This window comes from Dendronephthya gigantea, unplaced genomic scaffold (genome assembly GCF_004324835.1).
Source record: "Dendronephthya gigantea isolate DGI-Jeju-01 unplaced genomic scaffold, DenGig_1.0 000048F, whole genome shotgun sequence".
In the NCBI taxonomy this organism is placed as follows: domain Eukaryota; kingdom Metazoa; phylum Cnidaria; class Anthozoa; order Malacalcyonacea; family Nephtheidae; genus Dendronephthya; species Dendronephthya gigantea.
Genome location: NW_021163058.1, coordinates 78,535 through 100,676, shown reverse-complemented (window position 1 = coordinate 100,676; position 22,142 = coordinate 78,535). Strand labels below are relative to the sequence as shown.

At 37.3% G+C, this 22,142-nt stretch overlaps 4 protein-coding genes and 1 pseudogene across 5 annotated transcripts; 1 reads left to right on the top strand and 4 right to left on the bottom strand.

Annotated features, from left to right (window-relative positions):
• Nucleotides 1-840: 840 nt before the first annotated feature.
• Nucleotides 841-5,505, top strand: LOC114528169 (protein phosphatase methylesterase 1-like). 2 transcript variants are annotated; one of them, XM_028549775.1, is made up of 16 exons: nucleotides 841-962; nucleotides 1,094-1,190; nucleotides 1,395-1,487; nucleotides 1,695-1,752; nucleotides 2,437-2,488; nucleotides 2,579-2,647; nucleotides 2,891-2,976; nucleotides 3,191-3,281; nucleotides 3,351-3,416; nucleotides 3,709-3,832; nucleotides 4,015-4,072; nucleotides 4,235-4,300; nucleotides 4,431-4,475; nucleotides 4,651-4,715; nucleotides 4,845-4,912; nucleotides 5,070-5,505. In XM_028549775.1, the coding sequence occupies exons 1-16, from the start codon at nucleotides 910-912 to the stop codon at nucleotides 5,086-5,088; spliced, it is 1,110 nt and encodes a 369-aa protein (XP_028405576.1). In that variant the 5' UTR covers nucleotides 841-909; the 3' UTR covers nucleotides 5,089-5,505. The 2 variants fall into 2 exon arrangements, with proteins under 2 accessions (XP_028405576.1, XP_028405574.1); XM_028549773.1 differs by having other exon boundaries at nucleotides 1,088-1,190.
• Nucleotides 5,506-6,185: 680 nt separating this feature from the next.
• On the bottom strand, nucleotides 6,186-12,869 carry LOC114528168 (carotenoid isomerooxygenase-like). Its single transcript, XM_028549772.1, has 3 exons — nucleotides 11,994-12,869; nucleotides 9,554-11,018; nucleotides 6,186-7,705 (listed from the first exon to the last, which is right to left on the bottom strand). Exons 2-3 carry the CDS (start codon nucleotides 10,134-10,136, stop codon nucleotides 6,684-6,686), a joined length of 1,605 nt encoding a protein of 534 aa, XP_028405573.1. The 5' UTR covers nucleotides 10,137-11,018; nucleotides 11,994-12,869; the 3' UTR covers nucleotides 6,186-6,683.
• Nucleotides 12,870-12,909: 40 nt separating this feature from the next.
• Nucleotides 12,910-15,721, bottom strand: LOC114528073 (annotated as a pseudogene).
• A 1,534-nt stretch (nucleotides 15,722-17,255) lies between these two features.
• LOC114528250 lies at nucleotides 17,256-20,320 on the bottom strand. The gene has a single exon (XM_028549877.1). The coding sequence runs from the start codon at nucleotides 20,064-20,066 to the stop codon at nucleotides 17,415-17,417; it is 2,652 nt and encodes an 883-aa protein (XP_028405678.1). The 5' UTR covers nucleotides 20,067-20,320; the 3' UTR covers nucleotides 17,256-17,414.
• A 116-nt stretch (nucleotides 20,321-20,436) lies between these two features.
• LOC114528251 (alpha-(1,3)-fucosyltransferase 10-like) lies at nucleotides 20,437-21,711 on the bottom strand. The gene has a single exon (XM_028549878.1). It carries the CDS (start codon nucleotides 21,610-21,612, stop codon nucleotides 20,458-20,460), a length of 1,155 nt encoding a protein of 384 aa, XP_028405679.1. The 5' UTR covers nucleotides 21,613-21,711; the 3' UTR covers nucleotides 20,437-20,457.
• Nucleotides 21,712-22,142: the final 431 nt, after the last annotated feature.

Genomic DNA, 22,142 nt, shown 5'->3' with positions numbered 1-22,142 from the left:
ATCGCCGGAAACTGCCTTTTTTGTCCGGGGTAATTATCTCGTTCTCATTTCTTGCTTCTCTCTGCGTTAAGAGCACTGATCTGAGGAAAGAGTACACTGCTAAATAAAAATTACCCAGATACTTCATAACAAGATTGACGTTGTCCTAAATTTTTTCTGATTTTAAATTTATTTTAATAAATTGAAATAAACAATAAAGTGAAATTAAAAAGCTTAGCTGGAGTCAGCAAATTCATGTTTGAAATCGCGTGACTTTTGTCCTAAATGACGGGCAGACAAGTAAATGATACCAGGCCGTAGTAAAACACGTGTTTTACGATACTACGCCCTGATGATACCGGAATATGGTATACTCGATCATGGTCGAATGTACCGAAAAAGTCCGAAATATGGTATACTCGAACATGGGTATTCTATCAGCGGATCAGGTATATTAGACAATCACTATTTTTATCGTGTCTTAATCTAGACTAGTCTTAATTTACGCCAATTTTGTATTTAATTTTTTGTGTTTGTGAAATTTGAACTAATGCAATCGCATGAGTCGTATAAGTCAAAGTCTTGATCCCATTCCGGCACCTGCCTCGAACTATCTTCGACAGGGCTCACACATTGTTTTCTCCTAAAACAGATATGCCGGGAAAAGTATCATCACCTAAATCGAATTATGAGAAAATTAGAAATCGAACTTATGAGAAAAAAAATCGAGGTGAACCGCAGCAGTGGTCACAGTGGTGGTCACCATGCACCATGCACCATGCACCATGCAGGTAAAATTACGGAAAACTGGTGAGAATTTTGAGGAATTCTAGAATAAAATAATTCGGTTCTGAACACAGAAACATGGCCGCCTAGAGGAGTGACAGAAGTGTTTTATTATATCTTGCTCTATCTTTAGGAAAAATTGATATGCAGCGAGAATTGCTAAAAAGCAAGTTACCACCAGGATTGCCTACACCCAAGTGAGTTTAGGAGGTCCAGACTATAGAGTAGTTATGCGGCAATATTTGTCATTTTTTTCCTACAACTAGACACTAGACAGATTCTCAAATGTGCTCAATTTAAGAGTGGTTTAATTCATATTAAGTGACAGAACTGGATTGGCTCTGAAGCGACGACGAGATTATTCACAAGTTAGCTGGGAAAACTATTTTGATTCTTGTCAAGATGTGAATGTTGGTGAAAACAGTGTATCCTTATAAACTGACAAACAGATGAAACAGTCATGCCAAGTAACAATAAATTTCCGTATACGGCGATTGATTATCAACAGTAGGCATTCTTCTCCATGTAATTGTTAGGTTGGCCAACACCGTCACTCAGGAATATTCCGATTGTTTGGATTTTTTTCTCAATATTTCTCAAGGCATAAATATTTTTTAACCATAAAGTAGATATTTAGAATTTATAAGTCTGGTTCCAGTGGCCCTGTTCTTCTATTACTGCATGGTGGTGGATTTTCTGCATTGTCATGGTCACTTTTCACTGTTAGTATGCTAGAAACAAACTTCATGATATAGTAATTTTTTATTCTTTTCTGTTTAACCTCACATTTTTACTAACAAAATTTATAATCTAGACCTTCTTCACACTTCACATATAAAAATTAAACTCCATATATGCATATCTCACTATGGGTATTAATGCCATATCGCAGTTTATAACATCATGAACCAGCAAATTTTCTTGTGTAGGCAAAGGTCACATTATTGTCAAACTGTCAGGTTGTTGCTGTGGATTGCAGGGGTCATGGTGGGTTGAAATATATCATTTTAGTCTATTTTGTGACTCAAAATCTAGTTAGACTGCCCCGCCCTGGTATAAATTTGGTATTATATCCGACCACTGTGAACGCTGGCACACTGAAGGCGTGATTGTTCTGAGAATATGTAAACATGAATATATTAAGCATTTTTTTGAACTAGCGTTCACGAGGGACCACCATTTTTTAAAATTCATGTTTGTGATAAAGTTCGGATATGCAGGATTTCTAATAAGTCGGTGAATTTGAGTTAGGTTTCTCAGTGGTAAGAGAGCAGCTAGGCTCAGAAACGGTAAAGATTCTTACGTAGGACCTGACCAGCATTTTTTGTCGACCTTCATTTCTTGACAAACCATCGTCATGTATTTGAGTTGATAAAAAAAAATCCAAATAAAAAGTAAACTTGACGTGTTTGGTATTATAATGACCATGCATGTCTGTCTCAGGGCCGTAACTAGAACGATAATTGGGGGGGGGGTTTATATTCATATATTCAGTTCTGCCCGACGGATTTCTTTTGTGTGCAATAGCTCACAATGGAAATCCGTCGGGCAGAACTGAATATATGAATAAACACCCCCCCCCCCCCCAATTATCGTTCTAGTTACGGCCCTGGTCTGTCTACCTGGCGATCGTAACGTAACGTACATACTATTACTCTGTGTTTTATAAAGGAGACACGAGAACACTTAATGATTTGGACTTGTCAATTGAAACGTTGACAGAGTAAGCAAAATTGATATTTGATAAAGGTTGGCTAGCGAGTAGCGACTATCTTATGTCCAAGGCAATTTCGTTATTTTTTGTGTAATATAGTGACGTTCGTTGCTTGGTTGAAACATTATATCCTGAGGATTCTCCTGAAATTATTTTGATTGGCCACAGGTATATCGTTTAAACATGTACTTCGGATAAAAGTTTCTTTAAATAACATTGTTAATTTTTTTTCGAACTGCATAGTTTTCATTTGATTACTAGATTTGTAGGACGCAAAACACGTGAAGGATGATGACTGACGTGACACTCTTTAAACCTGTTTTGATTATATTGAAAGTTGCAGCTTGCACCAAAGTGTTATTGAAACATTTGAAACAAAGTGTAACAGTTTCGATTCTTTTTTTCCAACAGCATGGGCGGTGCGGTTGCAGTTCATACGGCAGCTAAATGTCTAATTCCTTCTCTCATTGGGCTTGTTGTTATCGACGTTGTGGAAGGTATAAAGAATAATTCATTAGTAAATCTTTTAGCCCCAATTATCTTTACTATGAGGAAACTTTTTTGCATAAGATAATGTAATGTGTCCTGAAGGAAATCCACTCACTCACCAGATATATGGAAGAGCCTTGCAACAAAATGTTTATTTGAATTGAGACTTCATTATGTTTTTGTCACCTGGAGTTAATAAATTGAATTACTTCGACTTTGTAGGAACAGCTTTGGAGGGTTTGTCAGTTATGCAAAGCTTCCTTAAAGGCCGACCCAAAAGTTTTAATTCCATAGAAAAAGCTATTGAATGGAGGTAGGAAAACCGACAATATTTTCAACAAAGGTTTTCATGACAATGTTACTGTCAATTTATCTCTTTTAGTGTTCGCAGTGGTCAAATACGTAATCTTGAATCTGCCAGAGTTTCAATGCCTGGACAACTGATGAAGTAAGGAAGTTGATTACCTCGCTCTAGAGGTGTTGGACTTGTCAACTGGATTCGTGACATTTTCAATTTTTGCTTGGTCATCTGCAATATTAAACAACTGTTTCATTAAAATAAAGAAATCTCTTTTAACTTCTAAAGTTGTGCAGATAAAGAAGTAAAAAATTGAAAAATACTATTTATATTAATAACAGCATTCTGTAATTTGTACTAAATAATTTTTCATGCGAGAATGACGCAAAATAATGCAGTATAAATAGTGGTGCAAAAACTACAAAATGCCGTTTATTTTCAGATGTACAATTGAGTCTGGCGGACAATCAGAATCTAGCTCAAAAATAGGTTCGTCGGGTTTATATGTCATATCAGAAGCTTCAGAAAAGTCGTCAGATAAATCCGATGACAATGAGGCTAGTGAGGTAGGTTTAATTTGTAGTCATTCATATATATCTTGTCATTTTTTTAAGGCACACAATTGATTCAAGTACATGCATATATAAAGGATAAGCCGTATTACGTTAATTGAAAGAGCTAAAATTTTTAGTCAGGCAATGTTAGTTAGAACTCATTGTCATAAACAGTAAATTATTTTATTGTTCAGGAACGATATGAATATCAGTGGAAGATAAATCTGTCTGAAACAGATAAATATTGGGAAGGTATAAATATGTCAACCACAAAATCTCTACTATAGTAGGTTTTGTTTTATTTCTTAATACCTAAAGAAATTCTCCAAAGCAAACTTGTTGTCCAAACGGCGTTACTATGTAACAAAGTATATTCATTACAAGACTAATATTTAGTAATCACCACCTTTTTAGGCTGGTTTAAAGATATGTCAAGGTTATTTCTTTCGTGTCCTGTACCAAAGCTTCTTCTTGTGGCAGGTACTGTATCATACCTTTTCCCCTATGTTGGTGCTGCAATATTGCAAACTAAAACTAACCTATCTTCACCTCCATTATTGTGACTGCCTCACATGCATACTCAACAAATTTCTGTCATGTCACTTCTTAGGTCGAGATCGTTTAGATAAAGAATTGACTGTTGCCCACATACAAGGTGTGATATACCTCGATAGCTTTTTTTTCGTAAGCTGAAGTGATCAAATTATGAGCACTGACTGCGCGTCCAATTACATCACATCAAAAATGACAAATATTTCATCTTCTTTGCAACTATATGAAGTCAAATTTTCACCCGGTATTTGTTGATATTATCGGTTCTTTTTAAATAGGAAAGTTTCAGCTTCATTTATTACCAAAGTGTGGTCATGCGGTACATGAAGATGACCCTGAGAAGGTCTGGTACTCAAAATTTTATACTCATTCTTGTTTATCTATGACTTCACTTTGCTATATTTTAAATGGCGACATGTACATGAGGAAACACTGACTGACCCATATACTATTTTAAAAAAAATTGCAACAGGTTGCAGAAATGTTGACGATGTTTATGGCTAGACACAAGTTTGCTGAACTCAAGCAATCCTGCCAAAGGTATTTTTAGTACACGCACATCTCGAGAGCCTGTGGAGGAGTTTAGGGGAGAGAATTTATCACGAGGATCTATTATTAGACAAGACGATAGGTTCTGGGTTTACTGTTTAATAATAATGATGTTAATAATCGTCGTTTGTTTGAACTTGTTTTTTAGCTACATGCCTTGTTGTTAAGATACATTGGACACCCTGTGGAGATACAAAAGACTATAGAGTACTTAAGTGTACTTGTGAGGATGACCATTGATATTCGCATGCAGTGAAATGAATTGTTGGGAGTCTCTTGCTATCTTTGCATGTTGCATGTTTTCTTATCTTTATATAACATCTCGCTCAAAAGGTGGTCTTCAAGCCTGTCATAGAAAAAAGGTTTGAAAGTGCAAATGAATGGGTGTATATTAAACAATTACGCAGAAAAATTGCGTTCCTGCAGGTCAATAAAATGGTCCCTTTTAATTAATCCCATGATTTGTGGAAGATAATCAAAGTGACGTTTCTCGCCGAGTGGATACGCTATCGTGCGAGGGTTGAGATCTCCAACTCCAATTAATATGAACACGAGTTTCAGAATCAGGTGTAAAAGATCGGTATGAAAACAAGGTTGTTGTATATAGGTTATATCCAGCGTTGAAAAATTGTAATATAATTACAAGAAAGGAATTTTTTGTGAAATCATTGTAAATTCAATACGACTGAAAAGATCTATTTTATATGACATATTTAATGTGTTCAGTTTGGTTTTTAAATGAGAATTGTGTGGCTTTTCTTTCAATCTCTTTTTCATGGGTTTAAACACCAATGTTGCGGTCACGTCATAGTTTGTTATAGGTCATCATGTTCCTTAAGTCCTACCAAACAGTAAGGCCTGGACTGCCTGGTCTTGCATGTCTGCTTGTCATGTCACATTGTGGCCACGATTGCTATTTTACCCAAAGCAGGTCAAATTATATGCAGGTATTCGGAGAGTGTAAAGATTCAGGTCAAAGACCCAATAAATACTCTATTTAGCACTTGCCATCGTTTCTTAGCGGTAATCGAAATGCCTTGTGGAGGTTGGGGGGGGGGAGGTTGGGGCCGCAGAGCGTATCTGAGAGTGGGGGAGGAGGGACTAAGCCCTAAATAGAACTCGCAGTAAATTTTAATTGCAACATTGCAACATGTTTCAAAACATTGCCTATATATACCATCAAGGTAAACGTACACATTATACTGCATGTAAGATCTTTCACTTCCGAGCCAAAAACGCTTCAATCTCTTCATATACTGGCATTTTAATCTATAACAAGATAGGCAAGATAGTTATACTCAATAATCCGTGAAATACCATGCACTTAGCATTGACATATAGGCATAGACAACTGGTTACTAGATATAGAAATTACTGATTGATGATAACTGATTTACAAGTCATAATATTCCTTCTATATTATTACACAGCTAATGAATTTTACTCTTCCACATATTTAAAGTTTAAAAAATCATATCAATTACTGCTACTCCTTTGTTTTAGGAAATGTAGAAAAAACTTTGTAAAAAAGCACACAAGTTGTGCCTAAAGCATCTTGCTTGTTCTACTGAAAAAAAACCCCAGAAAACTATAGTAATCACGCATAAAAACTGTCCTTATAGTTCATTATACTGTCCGTGATATAATTCATTCTTCATTGTGCAAAACTGGTCTACAAAATCTGGAAAGGTTTAACGTTTTCAATTAGGATGCTATTTAACGTAATTAAAGAAAGTTTAAAATGTACAAGCGAGCTGCATGTTTATGAAAAAAAACGTCCATGAATGGAAGGTGCAAATCGTAATGGTACCACTGCTCTTGCAATCTCCGTAAACGAACGGGCATCAAGCACCAATAAGAATGAGTTATCTTTGACTGGATCATAAACAGAAGACATCACCACACCATCATCTTCCTTTTGACCCTCTGGGGCTGGAATAAACACGGGTTCTGATACCAGGCATTCGTCTTCCCTCCAAATTAGACTTTGTTTCGTTTCAACATCAACTTTAATAAGCTTATGTATCATTAGACCATCTACGATGTTGTCTGCACTGCACGCACCATATATATAGCGATGAGGTAATCTTTTGTACTTCTCGTTAATACGTGGTAGATCAAAACAAACGTCTGACAAGATCTCGTAATCATTTCCTGATGGTTTTTTCTCGAGTGTAGCTTCTGGTGTTTCCAAGTCGATAGGCAAGCGATATCTCCGTAATTGAGCCGTCAAAGAGGTGGAGGGCACACGTTCTTCTCGTATCTCTTGCAAATATAACCGTTGAAAAAACCCAGCATCTGAATAACAGCAAATATCCAGGACAATCTCGTTACCTTCATCATACGCATTTACGACATGGAAGAAAAAAAAGTGCTCTGATTTGATGGTACGAACAACCTCACCACTCTCACGAGATATTACCACGAAATTTACTCCCGTCTTTGTATCCCACGAAAAGGTATCGAGGATGCTCCATCCGACGAAACGCGAAGCTGCGAGCTTCCACAAGTTTACAGTCAGCGGTTGTTGTATGAAGATGAAGTATTTCTGAGTCATACCAAAACTGTGGCTGTAAGAATGCTGGAATGATGCTGGTATTTTTGCGACTACTTTTCCTCCGTCCAGTGATTTCTCGATCTCTGTATCTCCAGAATTTGCTGGTAATAATGTAATGACGTATACGAGACCATTCTCTCTGTCATAGCCAAGCGCCAGGTTATAGACAGAACCGTCATCATCTTCTTGTGGATGAGCAGTGGAGAAGAATAGTTTTTTCATTGTACCTAGAAAGAAAATTATTGTATTTATGAGTTGAGTTAAATATATATTAGCTGTTGATTGAAAGAGTGAAAATCATACTGACAGGCTTTGTAACCCTAAAGGTTAAATTACACCAGTACTACTAAAACTGATGAAAAATTAGAACTACTTAATTAAGTACAGAATTCAAAATATATAAGATTAACCTATTTATCAGTTATTAGTTCTTAAATTCCTAAATTCAGGAAATTCCTAAGACGTTCAGTTCTACATAAATAATTACGATAGTTACATATTGGTCGTAATGCGTATCCGGATACAATTGTTGGTGGTATTTATATAGTTCTCTGAGTTTTTCATTATGTATGTTCTTCTCAAAGAAACGTTCACATAATTATTGTCTTACAATTTGGAATTCGTGCTTATATTAAAACGCTGTTTGTTTATAAGATAACTTATACGTCTTATAGCTTATATTAGCGTGTAATATGTGTAATTTGTTCACGAATGTAAATGGTTCATGCTGTGCTAGACTGTTTAATCTGTTTTCTTCCTCAATCGTGTGCGACGTGTCAACGCGTCGCGCCATACGCGACCACATATTTGAACGGGCAAAAAAAACTAGAATCCACGAAATCGAACAGCATCAAAAGAACGGTTTACTTGTTTCTCGTGGAGAAATTGCCGTATCATGCTAGCAAAACCTAATCGCGTGGAAAACTTACTGACTGATGTTAATGTTTCATAGTGCGTGAATATGCCAATAAACATTGAGACACAAAGTATCACTTTGTAGTACCACCCTTTGAAGTACATAATAACAAGGCAGCATTCTCCTTGCGATAATAACTCCTAGTAAATGTTTAATCTACCACTACAAAACGCCTCTCCGGTTGAACCGGTAGTTAAACCCGGCCAATAAGTAGTGCTTATTTTTAGCTGTCATTAAATACTCATCTTCAATCTTGAATTGATTGTGACCTTCAGTTATCACAATGAATAATGCGTTGATAACAGTCACTTAAGCGATAACTGAAGGTGCATGCTTTCCACTGTTGCGATTTTTCCACGTACGTACACGCACGTAAAAGATCAAAACTTTCTAAAATCTAAGCTGTTGTGTAAATAATTTTATGCCAGAAAAAACACACTAAATGTTCAACATAATCCAACCCTATGTATCTATTCAATTGTTGTTTTACGTGCATATTCGTACATCATCAGTATACAAAAAACGCGACTGTGGAAAACAGCCAAGTTTAATCCATATCTATCAACGTATTCTATTAACGAGAAGAATATGTTGAATCTTGTCAAAAACTACAGAGAAAAGTATTGAACCCAGTTATGAATCGGCAAATATTTCGGTGTCATTGGCTAATATAACCAGCAACGTCTTCAAAATTCTTCGCATCATTCAAATGTGGTATAACAACTGCCTAAAATAGACCAACCGGCATTTCTCGACGTTTCGACCTTGGAGACCTTAGGTAGAAACGTCGAGAAATACCGGTTTGCCTGTTTTAGACAGATGTTAACCATATTTGATGTGAAATTAGCTCAATTAAATTTAGCAATCAACTGTAAATTACTAATCTCGTTATTACTGTTAATGAATTCCAAAATCAGCCCAAAATTCAAAAGCTAACGACCCTGAGCAAAAAAATCCTACTTTAATGGCAATGGTCTCTTCGCGGTTCACAGATATGTGTCATGTTATGGGGGTATCTTCTTTGGGCATGGGTCTTATTTCTGGAGTTCTCAATCTTATGTTATGCTCTAGGTCTTCACTCAATTACAGATTTCACAAGCTTTAACTGAATTGCCTTAAAACTTTATGCATAACTTAATACAACCCAATATGTTGTTACCTTTAAAAGCATCAGATAATGTTATCCTGTCCAAACATTCAAGATTGGTTGGATCAATTTCTGTAATAACCGGGACCTCTGTCATTGCATAAATCTTTCCTCTGATGCAGCAAAAATTAACCGAAGCGTTGTCTGTGTATTCTTTAGGAAAGAAATAAGTAAACCATCGTGCAAAGATATTCTTGCAAGGATCAGGTACACCCAGAGTTCCCAATTCCGACTCAACGATAGTTCCAGATTTCATGTTCCGTTTGTATGTTTGACTGCGTAGGAATTTATTGAAATATGTGACATTTCCATCTTCAATCACAAACTGTTGTAACAAGGCTAGGCCGTCAAACAGATGACGGTACGAAGTGCTTCCAATTTCAAACTTTCCAGGACCGTTTCGGAGTAGCGTTCCTTTGATCCATTTTGGGAAATTGCCTGTGATCGTCGTTTCTATCGCTTCTGAAAGCTCTTCAACACTTTGGTAGAACAGCGGTCGCGCACTGTTATTGTTTTCGCAAGCCATGCTTCGGAATGTTAGAAGGAAGGTTGGGCTAACTTGGCTGGATTGATTTGAGTAACTGCGTCCAGACATGAAGTGAAAGGTCACCACCTCACTTCGATGTCTTGCATCATTCGTAATCCCAGCGGCAGCGCCACTTTATTTTACAATTACGTGCAATGTCTCACCCTTCAATATATAACCTTTCAGGTATTGTAAACTTTAGTATAATACAAAAACAAATACAGTAATGCGGTCTCCTTTGAAAAATTCAAGCGATCAAATTGTTGTTCCCAGTTATACCTAATGTTCAGGGTAGAATAAGATGCCTTCTCATGTTCTACTACTTTACAATGCGTGTTCTTTAAACATGCTTTACATTCCGTATTTTTATAGATACTGAATAAGGTTACTCTTTTAGCCAGCATCTCAAAATTGTTTATTTGACGTAACATGATGATTTATGGTTGTGAACAAATTAATTATATTAAAACCAGAATGTCAATGGAAATCAACATCACATTAAGAACATAATATATACATGATCTAATTTTCCTTTTAATAACTAAAAGAATATCAATGAAGCCGACCGCTTGTCTTTATTATGTAGTTCAGATAATCCCTTCCGGTGAGAAGATTAAAAATAAATGAGGCCGGTTGTTTAAAAAGGTAGTAAACTTTTAACTACAGCCGTTAGTAATAGGATCGGCTATAACGAGAGTCGTTCATTTTGGGGTTAACTACGGTTAAACCCAATTCAACCCAAAATGTAGTTACCCGCCCACAAATCTCGACTAATAACTTAACATGGAACTGACGAAAGATGAGTAAAATAATAGTTGAAAGAGTTGAAACAAATGGAAATTATGTTTACTCTTGTTGTTTTTTCTTTAATTTGATAGTCTTGGTTGCGTGCAATAAAACTAAGCTAAGACATAACTTTCATTCCTTGTTTTGTGAGAAAGAATTCGGCTCCTGCAACAGTGTAAATATGAATAAAAAAGATTAGAATTGATTGAAGAATAAATCCTCCAAAGATTAAATATAATCCGTAATAAAACACAGTATCAAAAATAATATAGTTCGACCCCTGAAAATGTTTCTATTAGATTTAAAAACAAAGATAAAATAAAATGGTTAATAATTGTAGTTCATTGGTTTCACGACACTGCGGCCAAATATTAGTCAGCACAAGCCGCCAAATAGGCGTGAGACCTGACCGATAAACTTTAAAATACCGGCAAATTTATATACAGTTCCCTGCGTTCGACGCAGTGGTGGCACTGAGCTATATATACTGTAAATACGCTACTGTCCGCACGACTTTGTCCTTTTCCAGCTTTCAGCAAGTTATAATGTTTTATAGCCTGATCATCGCCGACTTCACTACGAAATTCTGAATTTTACGAATTTTAAAGGGCAAACAGGGGTCTGTGGTAGGCTAATTGATTTGAAACGTCACTATAATAGAACATGGAATTTGACGTGTTGAACTGACAGTTTTTAAACGATCTCGCGTTTCACTGTGTGGTCTTATCCTAGTTAAACCCTCAATATTCAAGACTTAAAACAAGTCAGGAGTGCGTCTTACTTGTACTTTAAATAAACTAGGATCATGTATTTCGTAAAATACTAAGGCCGCGGTAATGGTCACAGATGATAGATAATTTATAAAACTGCATAATTATGCACCCTTTTCTGTCATTTTCGAACAAGAAAAAACACTAGTCCAACCAACGGTCTAGAAAAATCTGTAGAACTTGTTCATGGTAAGTGTCATAATATATCTCACTGAGTGAGTGAACTCAAAACTAAGCTCGTACCTAGTCACCGTACCTAGGTGGTGGTGATACATTCCAAAAATTTTACATATCATATATCGTGTCATAAGTGCTGTCTGGCCTTCCAAACGACAAATTATAAATAGCCATGTAAACAAGTATGACTTACCAAACATACACGGTAGCTCTGAACAATTCCCTACATTTTTACAGGATTATGATTATCCATGAGAAAAAAGAGCTTGCGAGAACATTCCTAGGACCTAGGCGTATAGTAAATTATCGTGTCCTGAATATGCTGGGTTAAAATTAAACAAAATGCTTTGAAAAATATCTTGCGCTACAAAAAATGTTTACAACACATACTACAGTAAAGATAGAAATCACTTTAGGACTACAAAGAAATGCTATTAATAAAAAACTCATTTACGATTAAAGATACCGTCGACAGTGTTTCGGTTTCTTGTGAACACCCACTATTTATATATTTCATTTCTTAATCAGCAGGGTGATTAATAATGGTAGTTGCACTGAGTGGAGTGCAATTTGGTGTGAAATCAAACGCGTGATTACAATTTGTGATCACAAGTTTAATTTCAGACCAAAATTGGACGACACGAAGTGCAATTACCACTTTATTCTATTCATTTTGAAATCATACAAAAAATTAAACAAATTCAAAACGATATATTGGCTGAAAGAACAGTAAACGGTGTAAAATACTCCCCCGTATCTATGCCAATAGGGTCGAGTCGTGCGGCAACAAATTTACGGGGACCGCCTCTTAACAAGGTTTTCAGTGCACTACCCATTGAATGATTGAATGATATCTAAATAACATAGGTGTAGGAAATTCGTCAACATTGGTAGGGGTAGCTATATAGGGTTCATGACGTCTCGAGTGCCTTCGTCAGGCGAGTTAGTATCAAGTTGTATTTACTTGCCTTGCATTGGTATATTTTTACCCTACTAAATTGTTACTTTTAAAAATTATGGAGTTCTTACAAATATTAGAAATATCCTGAGGCTGGAGACACTGTCCTCAGAATGTGTCGCTTGACTCGCTTCCCTATAAAAGCCGTCGACTACAGAATTATGTTTTCTTTCAGAAACTTTAGGCTTTCGTTCCAGTAGACTTCTTGTCCCTTTGAATGCGCCTTATTTCCACCTCCCATGTACCACGTATCATCCCACTTTTTCAAATAGTGTGTTGAACATGGTGGAAGATAACAGTGGGTAATGAAGTGTCCCGTTCCAGGAAGGGGCAATCTTTTGCAGAGCGAACCCTTTCCGTTCTGTTCCATTCGTTGATACGTCATACGTTTCCTCGTACATCCACTCGATTTCAGTATTCAGTTGATCATCAAGGCCGTACACCAGCAAAACCTTTCCGGTTATGCATTCCACTGGGATAAGGGATGGTACTCCTGGCTTGCAAGCCTTCTTGCTTTTGAATATAGAGAGATATTGTGCATAGGAGACATAAGTGTCGTCAGCATATTCCACAGGATAACCTTGGATTGTATAATCTCTGCAGCGTAACGTGCAACCGATTAGTACATGTGGTCCCGATATCGACACCACTGCTTTAATTTTGTCCGGAATTTGTGAAGCGATGCATGGCTAACGCTAGTGCCCCGCCCATAGACAGACCAACTACACCAACTCCGCTAGACATTACCTATGAGAAACACAGGCGCAATCATCGCTACTCTGGTTTATTATTACTTGAAGTAATCACCACGCAAAGATTACATTTATTAAACCCAACATTTAGACGCGCCAGTCAAGTATCTTCATCGGAGGTGGTTTGGTAGAAACATGTAATTATATACACTCAGCATGTCATCTTCTGCCAATAAGATGTAAATCTTCTTTTGGCAAATAGTTCAATTAGAATTATTAATATTTCATTTTATTAGCAAGTGACATGTTGACAGTTGTATTAGAATTTATGTTTCAACATCATATCACCCCTGTGAAGACACTAGAATTGGGGTTTAAGTCACTGGTTTCAAGCATTTACTGGCGAAGCTGTAAGGGACAGTGTGCTTAACTATAAAATACGTTACTCAAACGGCACTCGTCCCTGAGAAGGTTGTTAGGTGACTGCATGGATGGTTAAAAATTAAGTGAAATGTTCCTTGATCCTGCAATTTAAGCTAATATTACCTTTTCATGCGATATCAACCAATCAACAGCCTTTTCAAAGTATGACATGGAAAGTGAACTATTTCTCTTAGGAAGGTCTTTAAATCCCCAGAAAGGCAACGCTAAGGCCACAAAGCCATTTGATGCCAAGAGAGCTGCCCTGTCCTCCCGAATTCCACCAGATCGCCCCTATAAATTAACTACACCTGGACCAAAAATGAATATATACGATTTTATGTACGTATATTACTAATAAGGTACTGCTACTTCAATCAAACAAAATACAAAACAACGTTGACAAAGCACACTGTGTTTTTTGTAGGATCCAAAATGCACACCAACAACTTAATTTTTTTCATGTGTTTTCGTTATAATCCTAAATTCCTAAAATAACATCAAAATTATATATGAACAAATAAAAAAAATGTGTTCTATTCTATAATCACGGTTTGACGAACAATGAACAAACACAAAGTAAATACATTGCTAGTCAAACTCCTATTCAAAGTTCTCTAAGCCATCCGTCGCTTGGACGGAAACTGCTATAAGTAGAGGCAGAGGAGCAGATCACATTTTCTGGATTGTGATGGCTAAAGTTGTGAGACATTAAACGTGGAATTAAATGTCTGAAAAGTGCACATCAAACGCATGGTTGACCACATATGTAATAGTTAACACTGTTTCGTGCAAGGTATTCCATTGTGATTACACAAACTTCTGGCGCAGTGTTCTGAATTAATCAGGGGCCGGTTGTATCAAGCCCGATTAGCTTAAACGGTGTTTAAGTTCAAAATGGAAAGCAAGTCTATCGTTTTATTCAACAAGCAAAACTAAATGCTTTTAACCATAATACAAATATACTGTTTACAGCTACATATTCAGTACATGTAAGAGTGTTATTTAATTTTGACTTATCCACCGTTTAAGCTAAACGGGCTTGATACAACCGGCCCCTGAACTGTAAATGGATAGCCTGCAGTTGCCAAAAAGTCTAACAAGATTAGTCAGTAGATCCTGGTTATGCTGCTACCAGCTATCCTGCTTATCTTACCTGGAAAAGGTCCTTTTCCGGGGGGTAAAAATATTGTACCATAAAATCCATCTCCCTCCACAGTGCACCGAGTCACGCCAGTACCTATGAAACATCTCTCTAATGTAACGCTCGCAGCTGCGACTTCAAATTCATCAAAAACATCTATGGTCACGTTTAACGGGACTGTCGCGTTTCGTTTAGTTAAAATAGAAAATCGTGTTTATCTGCATCAGTATCCGGCTTCATACTCCAAAATAAACCCAATAAACCCATCGGTTCGACACCAGTGTAGGAACCACCAAGCGAAGCTTGGGAGGAAACCAAAACTTCTCCATTGCGATTTGCCCTGTATTTTGCCGTTGATACAAATAACAAATTACTGTCATCAACAGTTCGAGCTTGCAGAGTGACCATTTCGTCGGGGCGTAGATTACATACAATAATGTCCACTTTCTCGTCGATTAAAGTGGTCAGAGAGAGATTAACGTTAATCTCTTTTGATCCAGACATATACCTGTATATATTATACCTGCGCTCAATCAAATACAAGGTAGTGACCAGAGATCCTTAATCTTCAGCCAGCAAAGATAAAAAAGAGAAACATCCTTAGCCAAGTTCTTAATTGTTGTAAATACAATCGCAAGGTGAATTGTGTTATCAAGTCATAATCCATGCACATATATGCAAATATTTGAGGCCAAATTGTATTCGCGCTATCAAGAAAACAAAGCCGAAAACAGCAGGTTATACAAAGAAAACAAAGATCTAGCATGACGTTATTTGGCCTCAAATATGCAGTTATCTACCAACCCTGCGCCTTGGGGCGAGTTGAGCGTTTAGTGTGCCCTGGGGTGAGTTGAGTAGCTACCTTCTCGGCCTGTATGGGCGCTGGTATATGTCGTATATCACCAAACGTTAGAACAGTCTTTACATATGTGTCCGCAGGCCTGTCCGTCTCCATATTTCTCCATAGAAATCTACGAACATGCTGGACTTTGAGCGGGATAAGTGGTATGGTACATCTTGGAAATATCAGTGCTTAATTAATGCCACTTTGTTCTCTCGGAATCTGAGAATCACGCCAAATACGTTGTTGAGCAAATCTGGGCCTTTCAACCAATAATCATTAAGGCAATAAAAACACAGAAGACGAGTTGAACACTATTCTGATTGGTGTACTCTTGCTTTCTGGTTTCAGGACTGCGTGTTGTGCTATGTAATGAACGGGGCCTTGGTAATAATTTTCTTCTTCTTTTGTCAGCTTTCGTGAAAAGTTCATTCGTTCATCTTAATCAACTGATTATTATAGTCTTTCGCATGTTCAGGATTCTTCTGCAGTCGTCGTTCTGTCGTCTTAAGTCGTTTTACTGCTTGGATTTTGTTGTTGGGCAATTCGTTTGGGTCTTCCAGGGGTACGCCTCCATCCACTGGTTACCAATCTTCTTGCATGAGTTTTCTATAACCTTTGCCTCTTCTATCTCGGTAGGGCTGAGTTTGCTGTGCATTCACATAATTTAACAGCAACACCCATTGGTTCGTTCAAAAATCTAAAAAGTCCAACATTGCTGTATACTTGAGGTGAAGTACGTTGCTGACTTGTTGAAAGTCTCCTGGTCTATTTCCAAACACTAACCACCCCAAAGTGAATTTCTGTAGCTGGTATGCAATCGAGGATGATCGATACCAATAAGCATGTCCATGGGTTTTTACTGTGGACTGCGGCGAAGCCTTCCTCTCAGACCCATGCAGTTAGGGCGCTAGTTCTTTTGTTTCGAACGCCGCAATATCGTCGCTAGTTGTAGAGATAACCGCTTTATCATCTCGCCGACCAATCTTCCCTTCTTTTAAATTGAAGGCCCTGTTACACGGTGCAATTTTTCTTTCAACTATAAAATGTTAAAAAAATCGAGTGATGGAGCGATGAGCTCAACAAGCCATGTTAATAATTTAACAATAATAATTGCACTGACGATGGCCCGGGTTAAGAGACCGAAATTAGCTTTGCAGTATTTAAATAATTTGAACATTGAGAAGTTAGATTCGAACATTAGACACGCTCCTCTTGGCTGTTTTGGAATGCGTTATGACTCCAAGTATTAGTTGTCTGCTATGAATAATTCAACTTGTGGGCTATTTTGGTTCAGTATATAAAGGAAAGGTCGCAAACTATTGCGGAGAATTCCAGAAAGAAATGGGATATATTTCACCAGTTCCAATTAAACAACAAGTCATGAACGAGTGAAGCAATATTACAATATATTTTCACACAATTCCATACAAATTAAAACATTACAAAACCCTAGCCAATTAGTCATGCCCTTCAAATCCTAATCCTATTAGTATAATCCTTCAAACCCTACCAAAATCATTAAGAGGAACAAAAACCACACAGAAAGTTATCTTATTCTATAATAGAAGGTCCTTTCCCCACTGAATAATTTCGTTTGTATCCACTAAATCTGACACAGTTGAACCAATATCAAAACCTCTTTCCTGATATTCTTTCAATGTCCAAGTATTATCATCACATTTGAATACAATTTGGGCATCTGGTGTGTAGAACTTGTTTCTTGCAGTATAAGGAATCAGCTGATTTATGTCTTGAACCTTGCAACTTGGATATTCATAAACTTGTGTTGAATGGACAATACATTTGTTATCTGTATAACGATCACCCCAACCTGATGCCAAAGGACCTGTTTGGGCTCCAGAACTGAACGCACAGCATGGTTTAGAATATGGTTGATTACCATCTGGGTAAACATACACATTATACTGTGAGGTCTTTGAATGACCAAGGTAATTTTTAAATCCACCATATACAAGGTAGTTGTACTGATCAGTAAAATATCCAGTACCGTCATCATGGTCAATTGGCCAGCATGAATGATAATTACTGATGATAAAATTATAAGTCATGGTATTTTCTTTTGGAACCAAAGATGCATTCTTATCATCTCTTACTCTTGTGAGGTATGGTTGTCTATCCCAGGAGTTGAATGGTCCATGGTCTAAGGTTTCTCTTACAAAATTAAACAACAAGTTTTTAGTGACAACATTTCCGCCCCCAAAGCCATCGTTGAAATTTATACCAGCTCTGGGACCATTGAAGAATACATTGCGTTCAACCAGGGTCTCGCAGGCAAGAGATTGGACATATGCTGCTGTTTGTTTACCAAATAATCCAATTTCATGAACAAGATTGTTTAATATTTTGGTTCTCCGAGGCTGATTTCCATCTGTGCCGTCAATAAGATTGGATGACCCTATAGCTGCTATAGCACTGTCACCAATCCAAACAAATTCATTATTTGATATTATAGCATCCCGAATATAATTACTTAGAAACAATGCATTTCCTCCAATATTAGTGAACAAACAGCTTTCAACAACAACATTCTCTCCACCTTCAATAAACAATGCTCCGTTACGATGAATTGACCAATCCCCGCCACTAGGTACCTCATAACTCTCCAAAAATGTTGACGATGTTTCTGTGAATGTCAGGTGTGAAAATGAAATGTTTTTGAATGGATTAGACTGATAACCTTTGATGGAAATAAGTGTCTCAACCTGGGATATGGTGACTTCTTCTGGTAAAGAACCATTTGGAAAATAATACAGTTGATATGTTTCATCATCAAAATACCATTCACCAGCAACATCAAGTTCTTCAAAAATATTCTCAACATACCACTCTGCACCACCAGTGTCTCCTCGTGCCTCTTGGAAACCCCCTTTGCTCCATTTTAGAGTATTGCTTGACATATTCCGACTATCAAGTTGAAATTGCCACCCTCCCCAATGATAATGCATATATGCATGAACTATACCAGTCTCTGGCCTCTTCCATTCATTTACAGACATTTCCAAAGACTTGTTGTATACCAAACCTGATGGTACCTTGTATGTCACACCTCCATATGGTTCTTTAGTAGCCCAATAAGATTCTGGTGGGTGAAACTGCTTAACTGAGCCATCTATACCAAGCTGAAATATTGGAAACTGGTTATGACTGCGGTAGGGATTTTTAATCTGGATCTCAACTGCTGGTGGGGATGGCTTTGCAGGTAGCCAGCTTAACGCTTTCGTAACATAACCAGTTGGTGTAGTATGAATACCTGTTGTTTCTGGGTTCCCATTAGGAAATCGAGCTCTCACCGCTCTGCGACCATCAATAAACAAGGAATTAAATGGTTTTATGTTTGAGTCTCTTAAGTCTGTACTGTAAATTGTAATTTTCTTGCCACTGACACAATTATTTTGTGGTTCTGGATTCCAGAGTCCATCAAATCGAAAGTAACACATAGATTTAAATGTGTCAGTGTTCAAGAATACATACGCAGTACATTTAACATCTGAATTACACCCAGCCAGACATGTCGCCGATGAATTAATTTTGCTCATATACATCACAGATTTTGAACTTTCGCCTGGTTTGAGGCCATCGTAAAATATGGCATTTTGGCCAGAGGCTGACTGCATTGTATTTTTATATAATTTCCATTCTGGTTTAATTGTTTTTCCGCCAGAAATAATTGCATTATCTCCAACGAAACTGGTTCCAGAGTCTTCAGGGCCTAAGTGGAGAGTTTCCTTTAGTTCATGTACACCCTCCATAAGATATATTGTACAATGATCATTCTCCACTTTCCTGTATTGACGACATAAATTCCTAGCTGCTAATAAACTTGCAACAGGGCGTTCTTCTCTGCCATTATTTTTATCTAAACCTTTGGTAGAATGAACAAACACAACGTTAGAGGAAAGATCTATAAACGGCGTACTTCGTCGAGTTTTCACATCAATGTTTTTTGATGGTCGGGTAATGTTACAGTTGGTTTGTAGTTGCAACGCATCAAACACGGAAAGAAAGTTGCCGCGATTTGGTTGCAATTTCTTCGAGTAGTTCCAAGCAAACTCTTTTATAGCACAGTCCAGTTTTGGGCTGACATTATTTGGCACTGGTTTATTATCTTTTAAAGCAATCGTTGAGCGAAAAAAAAACAAGAACGAAATGATGAACATCGATATCAGCTTTATCAACTGTACAGCCATTTCGCGATCGCGAATCTTTCACTTTCAGACTTCGGTTCAATATTTGAGTTTATACTTCATAGGTGTCCAATAACTCCAATAGCATCAGCCGCCCGCTGCGACGTCGTACGTCATATTACGTTGCTGGTGAGTGGTGAAAATGGAAACTGGCTGGTTTTTCATCAGTCTTATTTTATGAAAAAACTGATCGACTGATCGTTAGCCATGTTAGGCTTACAGTAACTGTGGTTTATTTCCAATTTCCAACCTTTCATAGTTAATCACTGGGTTGACCTAGTTGCGCATTGGACCATTTCCCCTTACAGAAGCTGGAAAACTTCCCGAGCCATTCTTTTCAGATCTTTGAATACTTCGCAAACCAAACTCTCCAAATTAAATAAAAAGCAAGATTTTAGTAAACGGCAAAATTTGGATCAGTACGTTTGTTGCACGAATCAGGTTTTAGGGACGACTTTGGAGTTTTCCCATGAAGAATTTTTTTACAAATTTTACAATAAACGGTATCAGGAGATTCCCATTGATGAAGAATCGATGTCACGTTACTGGGAGGGATAGCAGGAAATTTAAAGCCTTCATATTTCCATCTTAAATATTTATTATATTGATGTTCGTTTGTGCTGAGATATTTCAGATACATTGCAAGTTCCTTTGGCGTTTTAAAATCTCTGACCTTGATAATTGACGAATTCAGGTTGCCAGGTAAAAACATGTCTATTTTTTCAGTTCCCATGTACACCGGGACTGATCCTGCTGTCAACGCGTGTGTTAGTTGATCATCAACAAAGTATTCACAGTCAGCATTCATGAACACCAGAGTAAACTTATAGTATTTGGCTATTTCTATTTTCACTTTCTTAAAATCCTCTGCATATCGACGGGTTAATCCATTTTTGTTCTTTAAACAAGCGCCGTAGGAATCAACTGAGATGTAGTTCATTAGTTCTGCAAGGTAAGAGGTGCGGAATCTTTCACAATGTGAGAATGCGGCAAAAACTAGCTTAGTTTTCCTTTTGAAAGGAACCGGAGTGCTCAAGTCCGGCTTTTTGAATAAGGACATTGGAAAATCAGCGTCCAGTCTGTAGCTGAGGATATATTTAAAGTGAGAAAGAAACAGTGGATTCTTTAATAAATCTGTATACGCTGGATTTTCATTTGTATGTAGAATAAAAGGAATGTGAGAATATTTCTCTGGTGAAGGAAATGGACTTTCATCTCTAACATGGATGATAATTGCATCAACTTCCATACTCTGGCTTTTGTTAACAGTCAGTTCACAAAAAGAACTACATTGATGATTCACATGAAAATACGGCAGTTTACTCACATCGTTTATTTGTACTTTGTTACCAAATACCGTAGACCAATACAGTAGTTTTATATGCCTTCCATTCTTTGCTTTTTTTACTTGTGATTCAACCAAGCGTTTCCCATTTTGTTTGCCCAACGAGGCATATTTGATTACATTAACTGCAAGAAGGATCAACAACAAGAGAAAATAGAAATATTTTCTGTTATGTTCACGGCGACTTATAGACCGAATAACCATTGCAAGCACGAGCACTCTCCAGCCAGGTTTATGTTCAACGTCGAAACTTTTCACTCGCTGGTTATCCTTTAATAATTTTGCAACAGAATTTAAACAAAATCACCGTGTATAGACTGTAGTTAGCGTAGAATCAGATGCATCGTAACTCGCTGGACGCGATCTTAATACAAAAATGTTCTACCAATAGGCCAATTATATTCCTTGTAGACACATGCCAATAGCGCCTCAGTTATGGCACAGTCTAACTTCTACTCTTTAACAGTGATATATTCTCGCTCCTCGACCCTGTCTTCAGCATCAGACCTGTCATTCCATTTTTCGCAAGTTCTCACGTATTGTTTTCATACACATAGAGAAGAAAAGTAATATAATATATCATATACATGCACTTGTCTTGTAGTCTTTAAAATCTCATATACATCGCCATAGCATCGAGCTCTGGTATTCCTAAGGTTTCTGGTGATTTCTACAATGCTTGGTTGAAGATTACTATCCTTCGACCAAGCATCTCTGACCAAGCATGGAAGTCT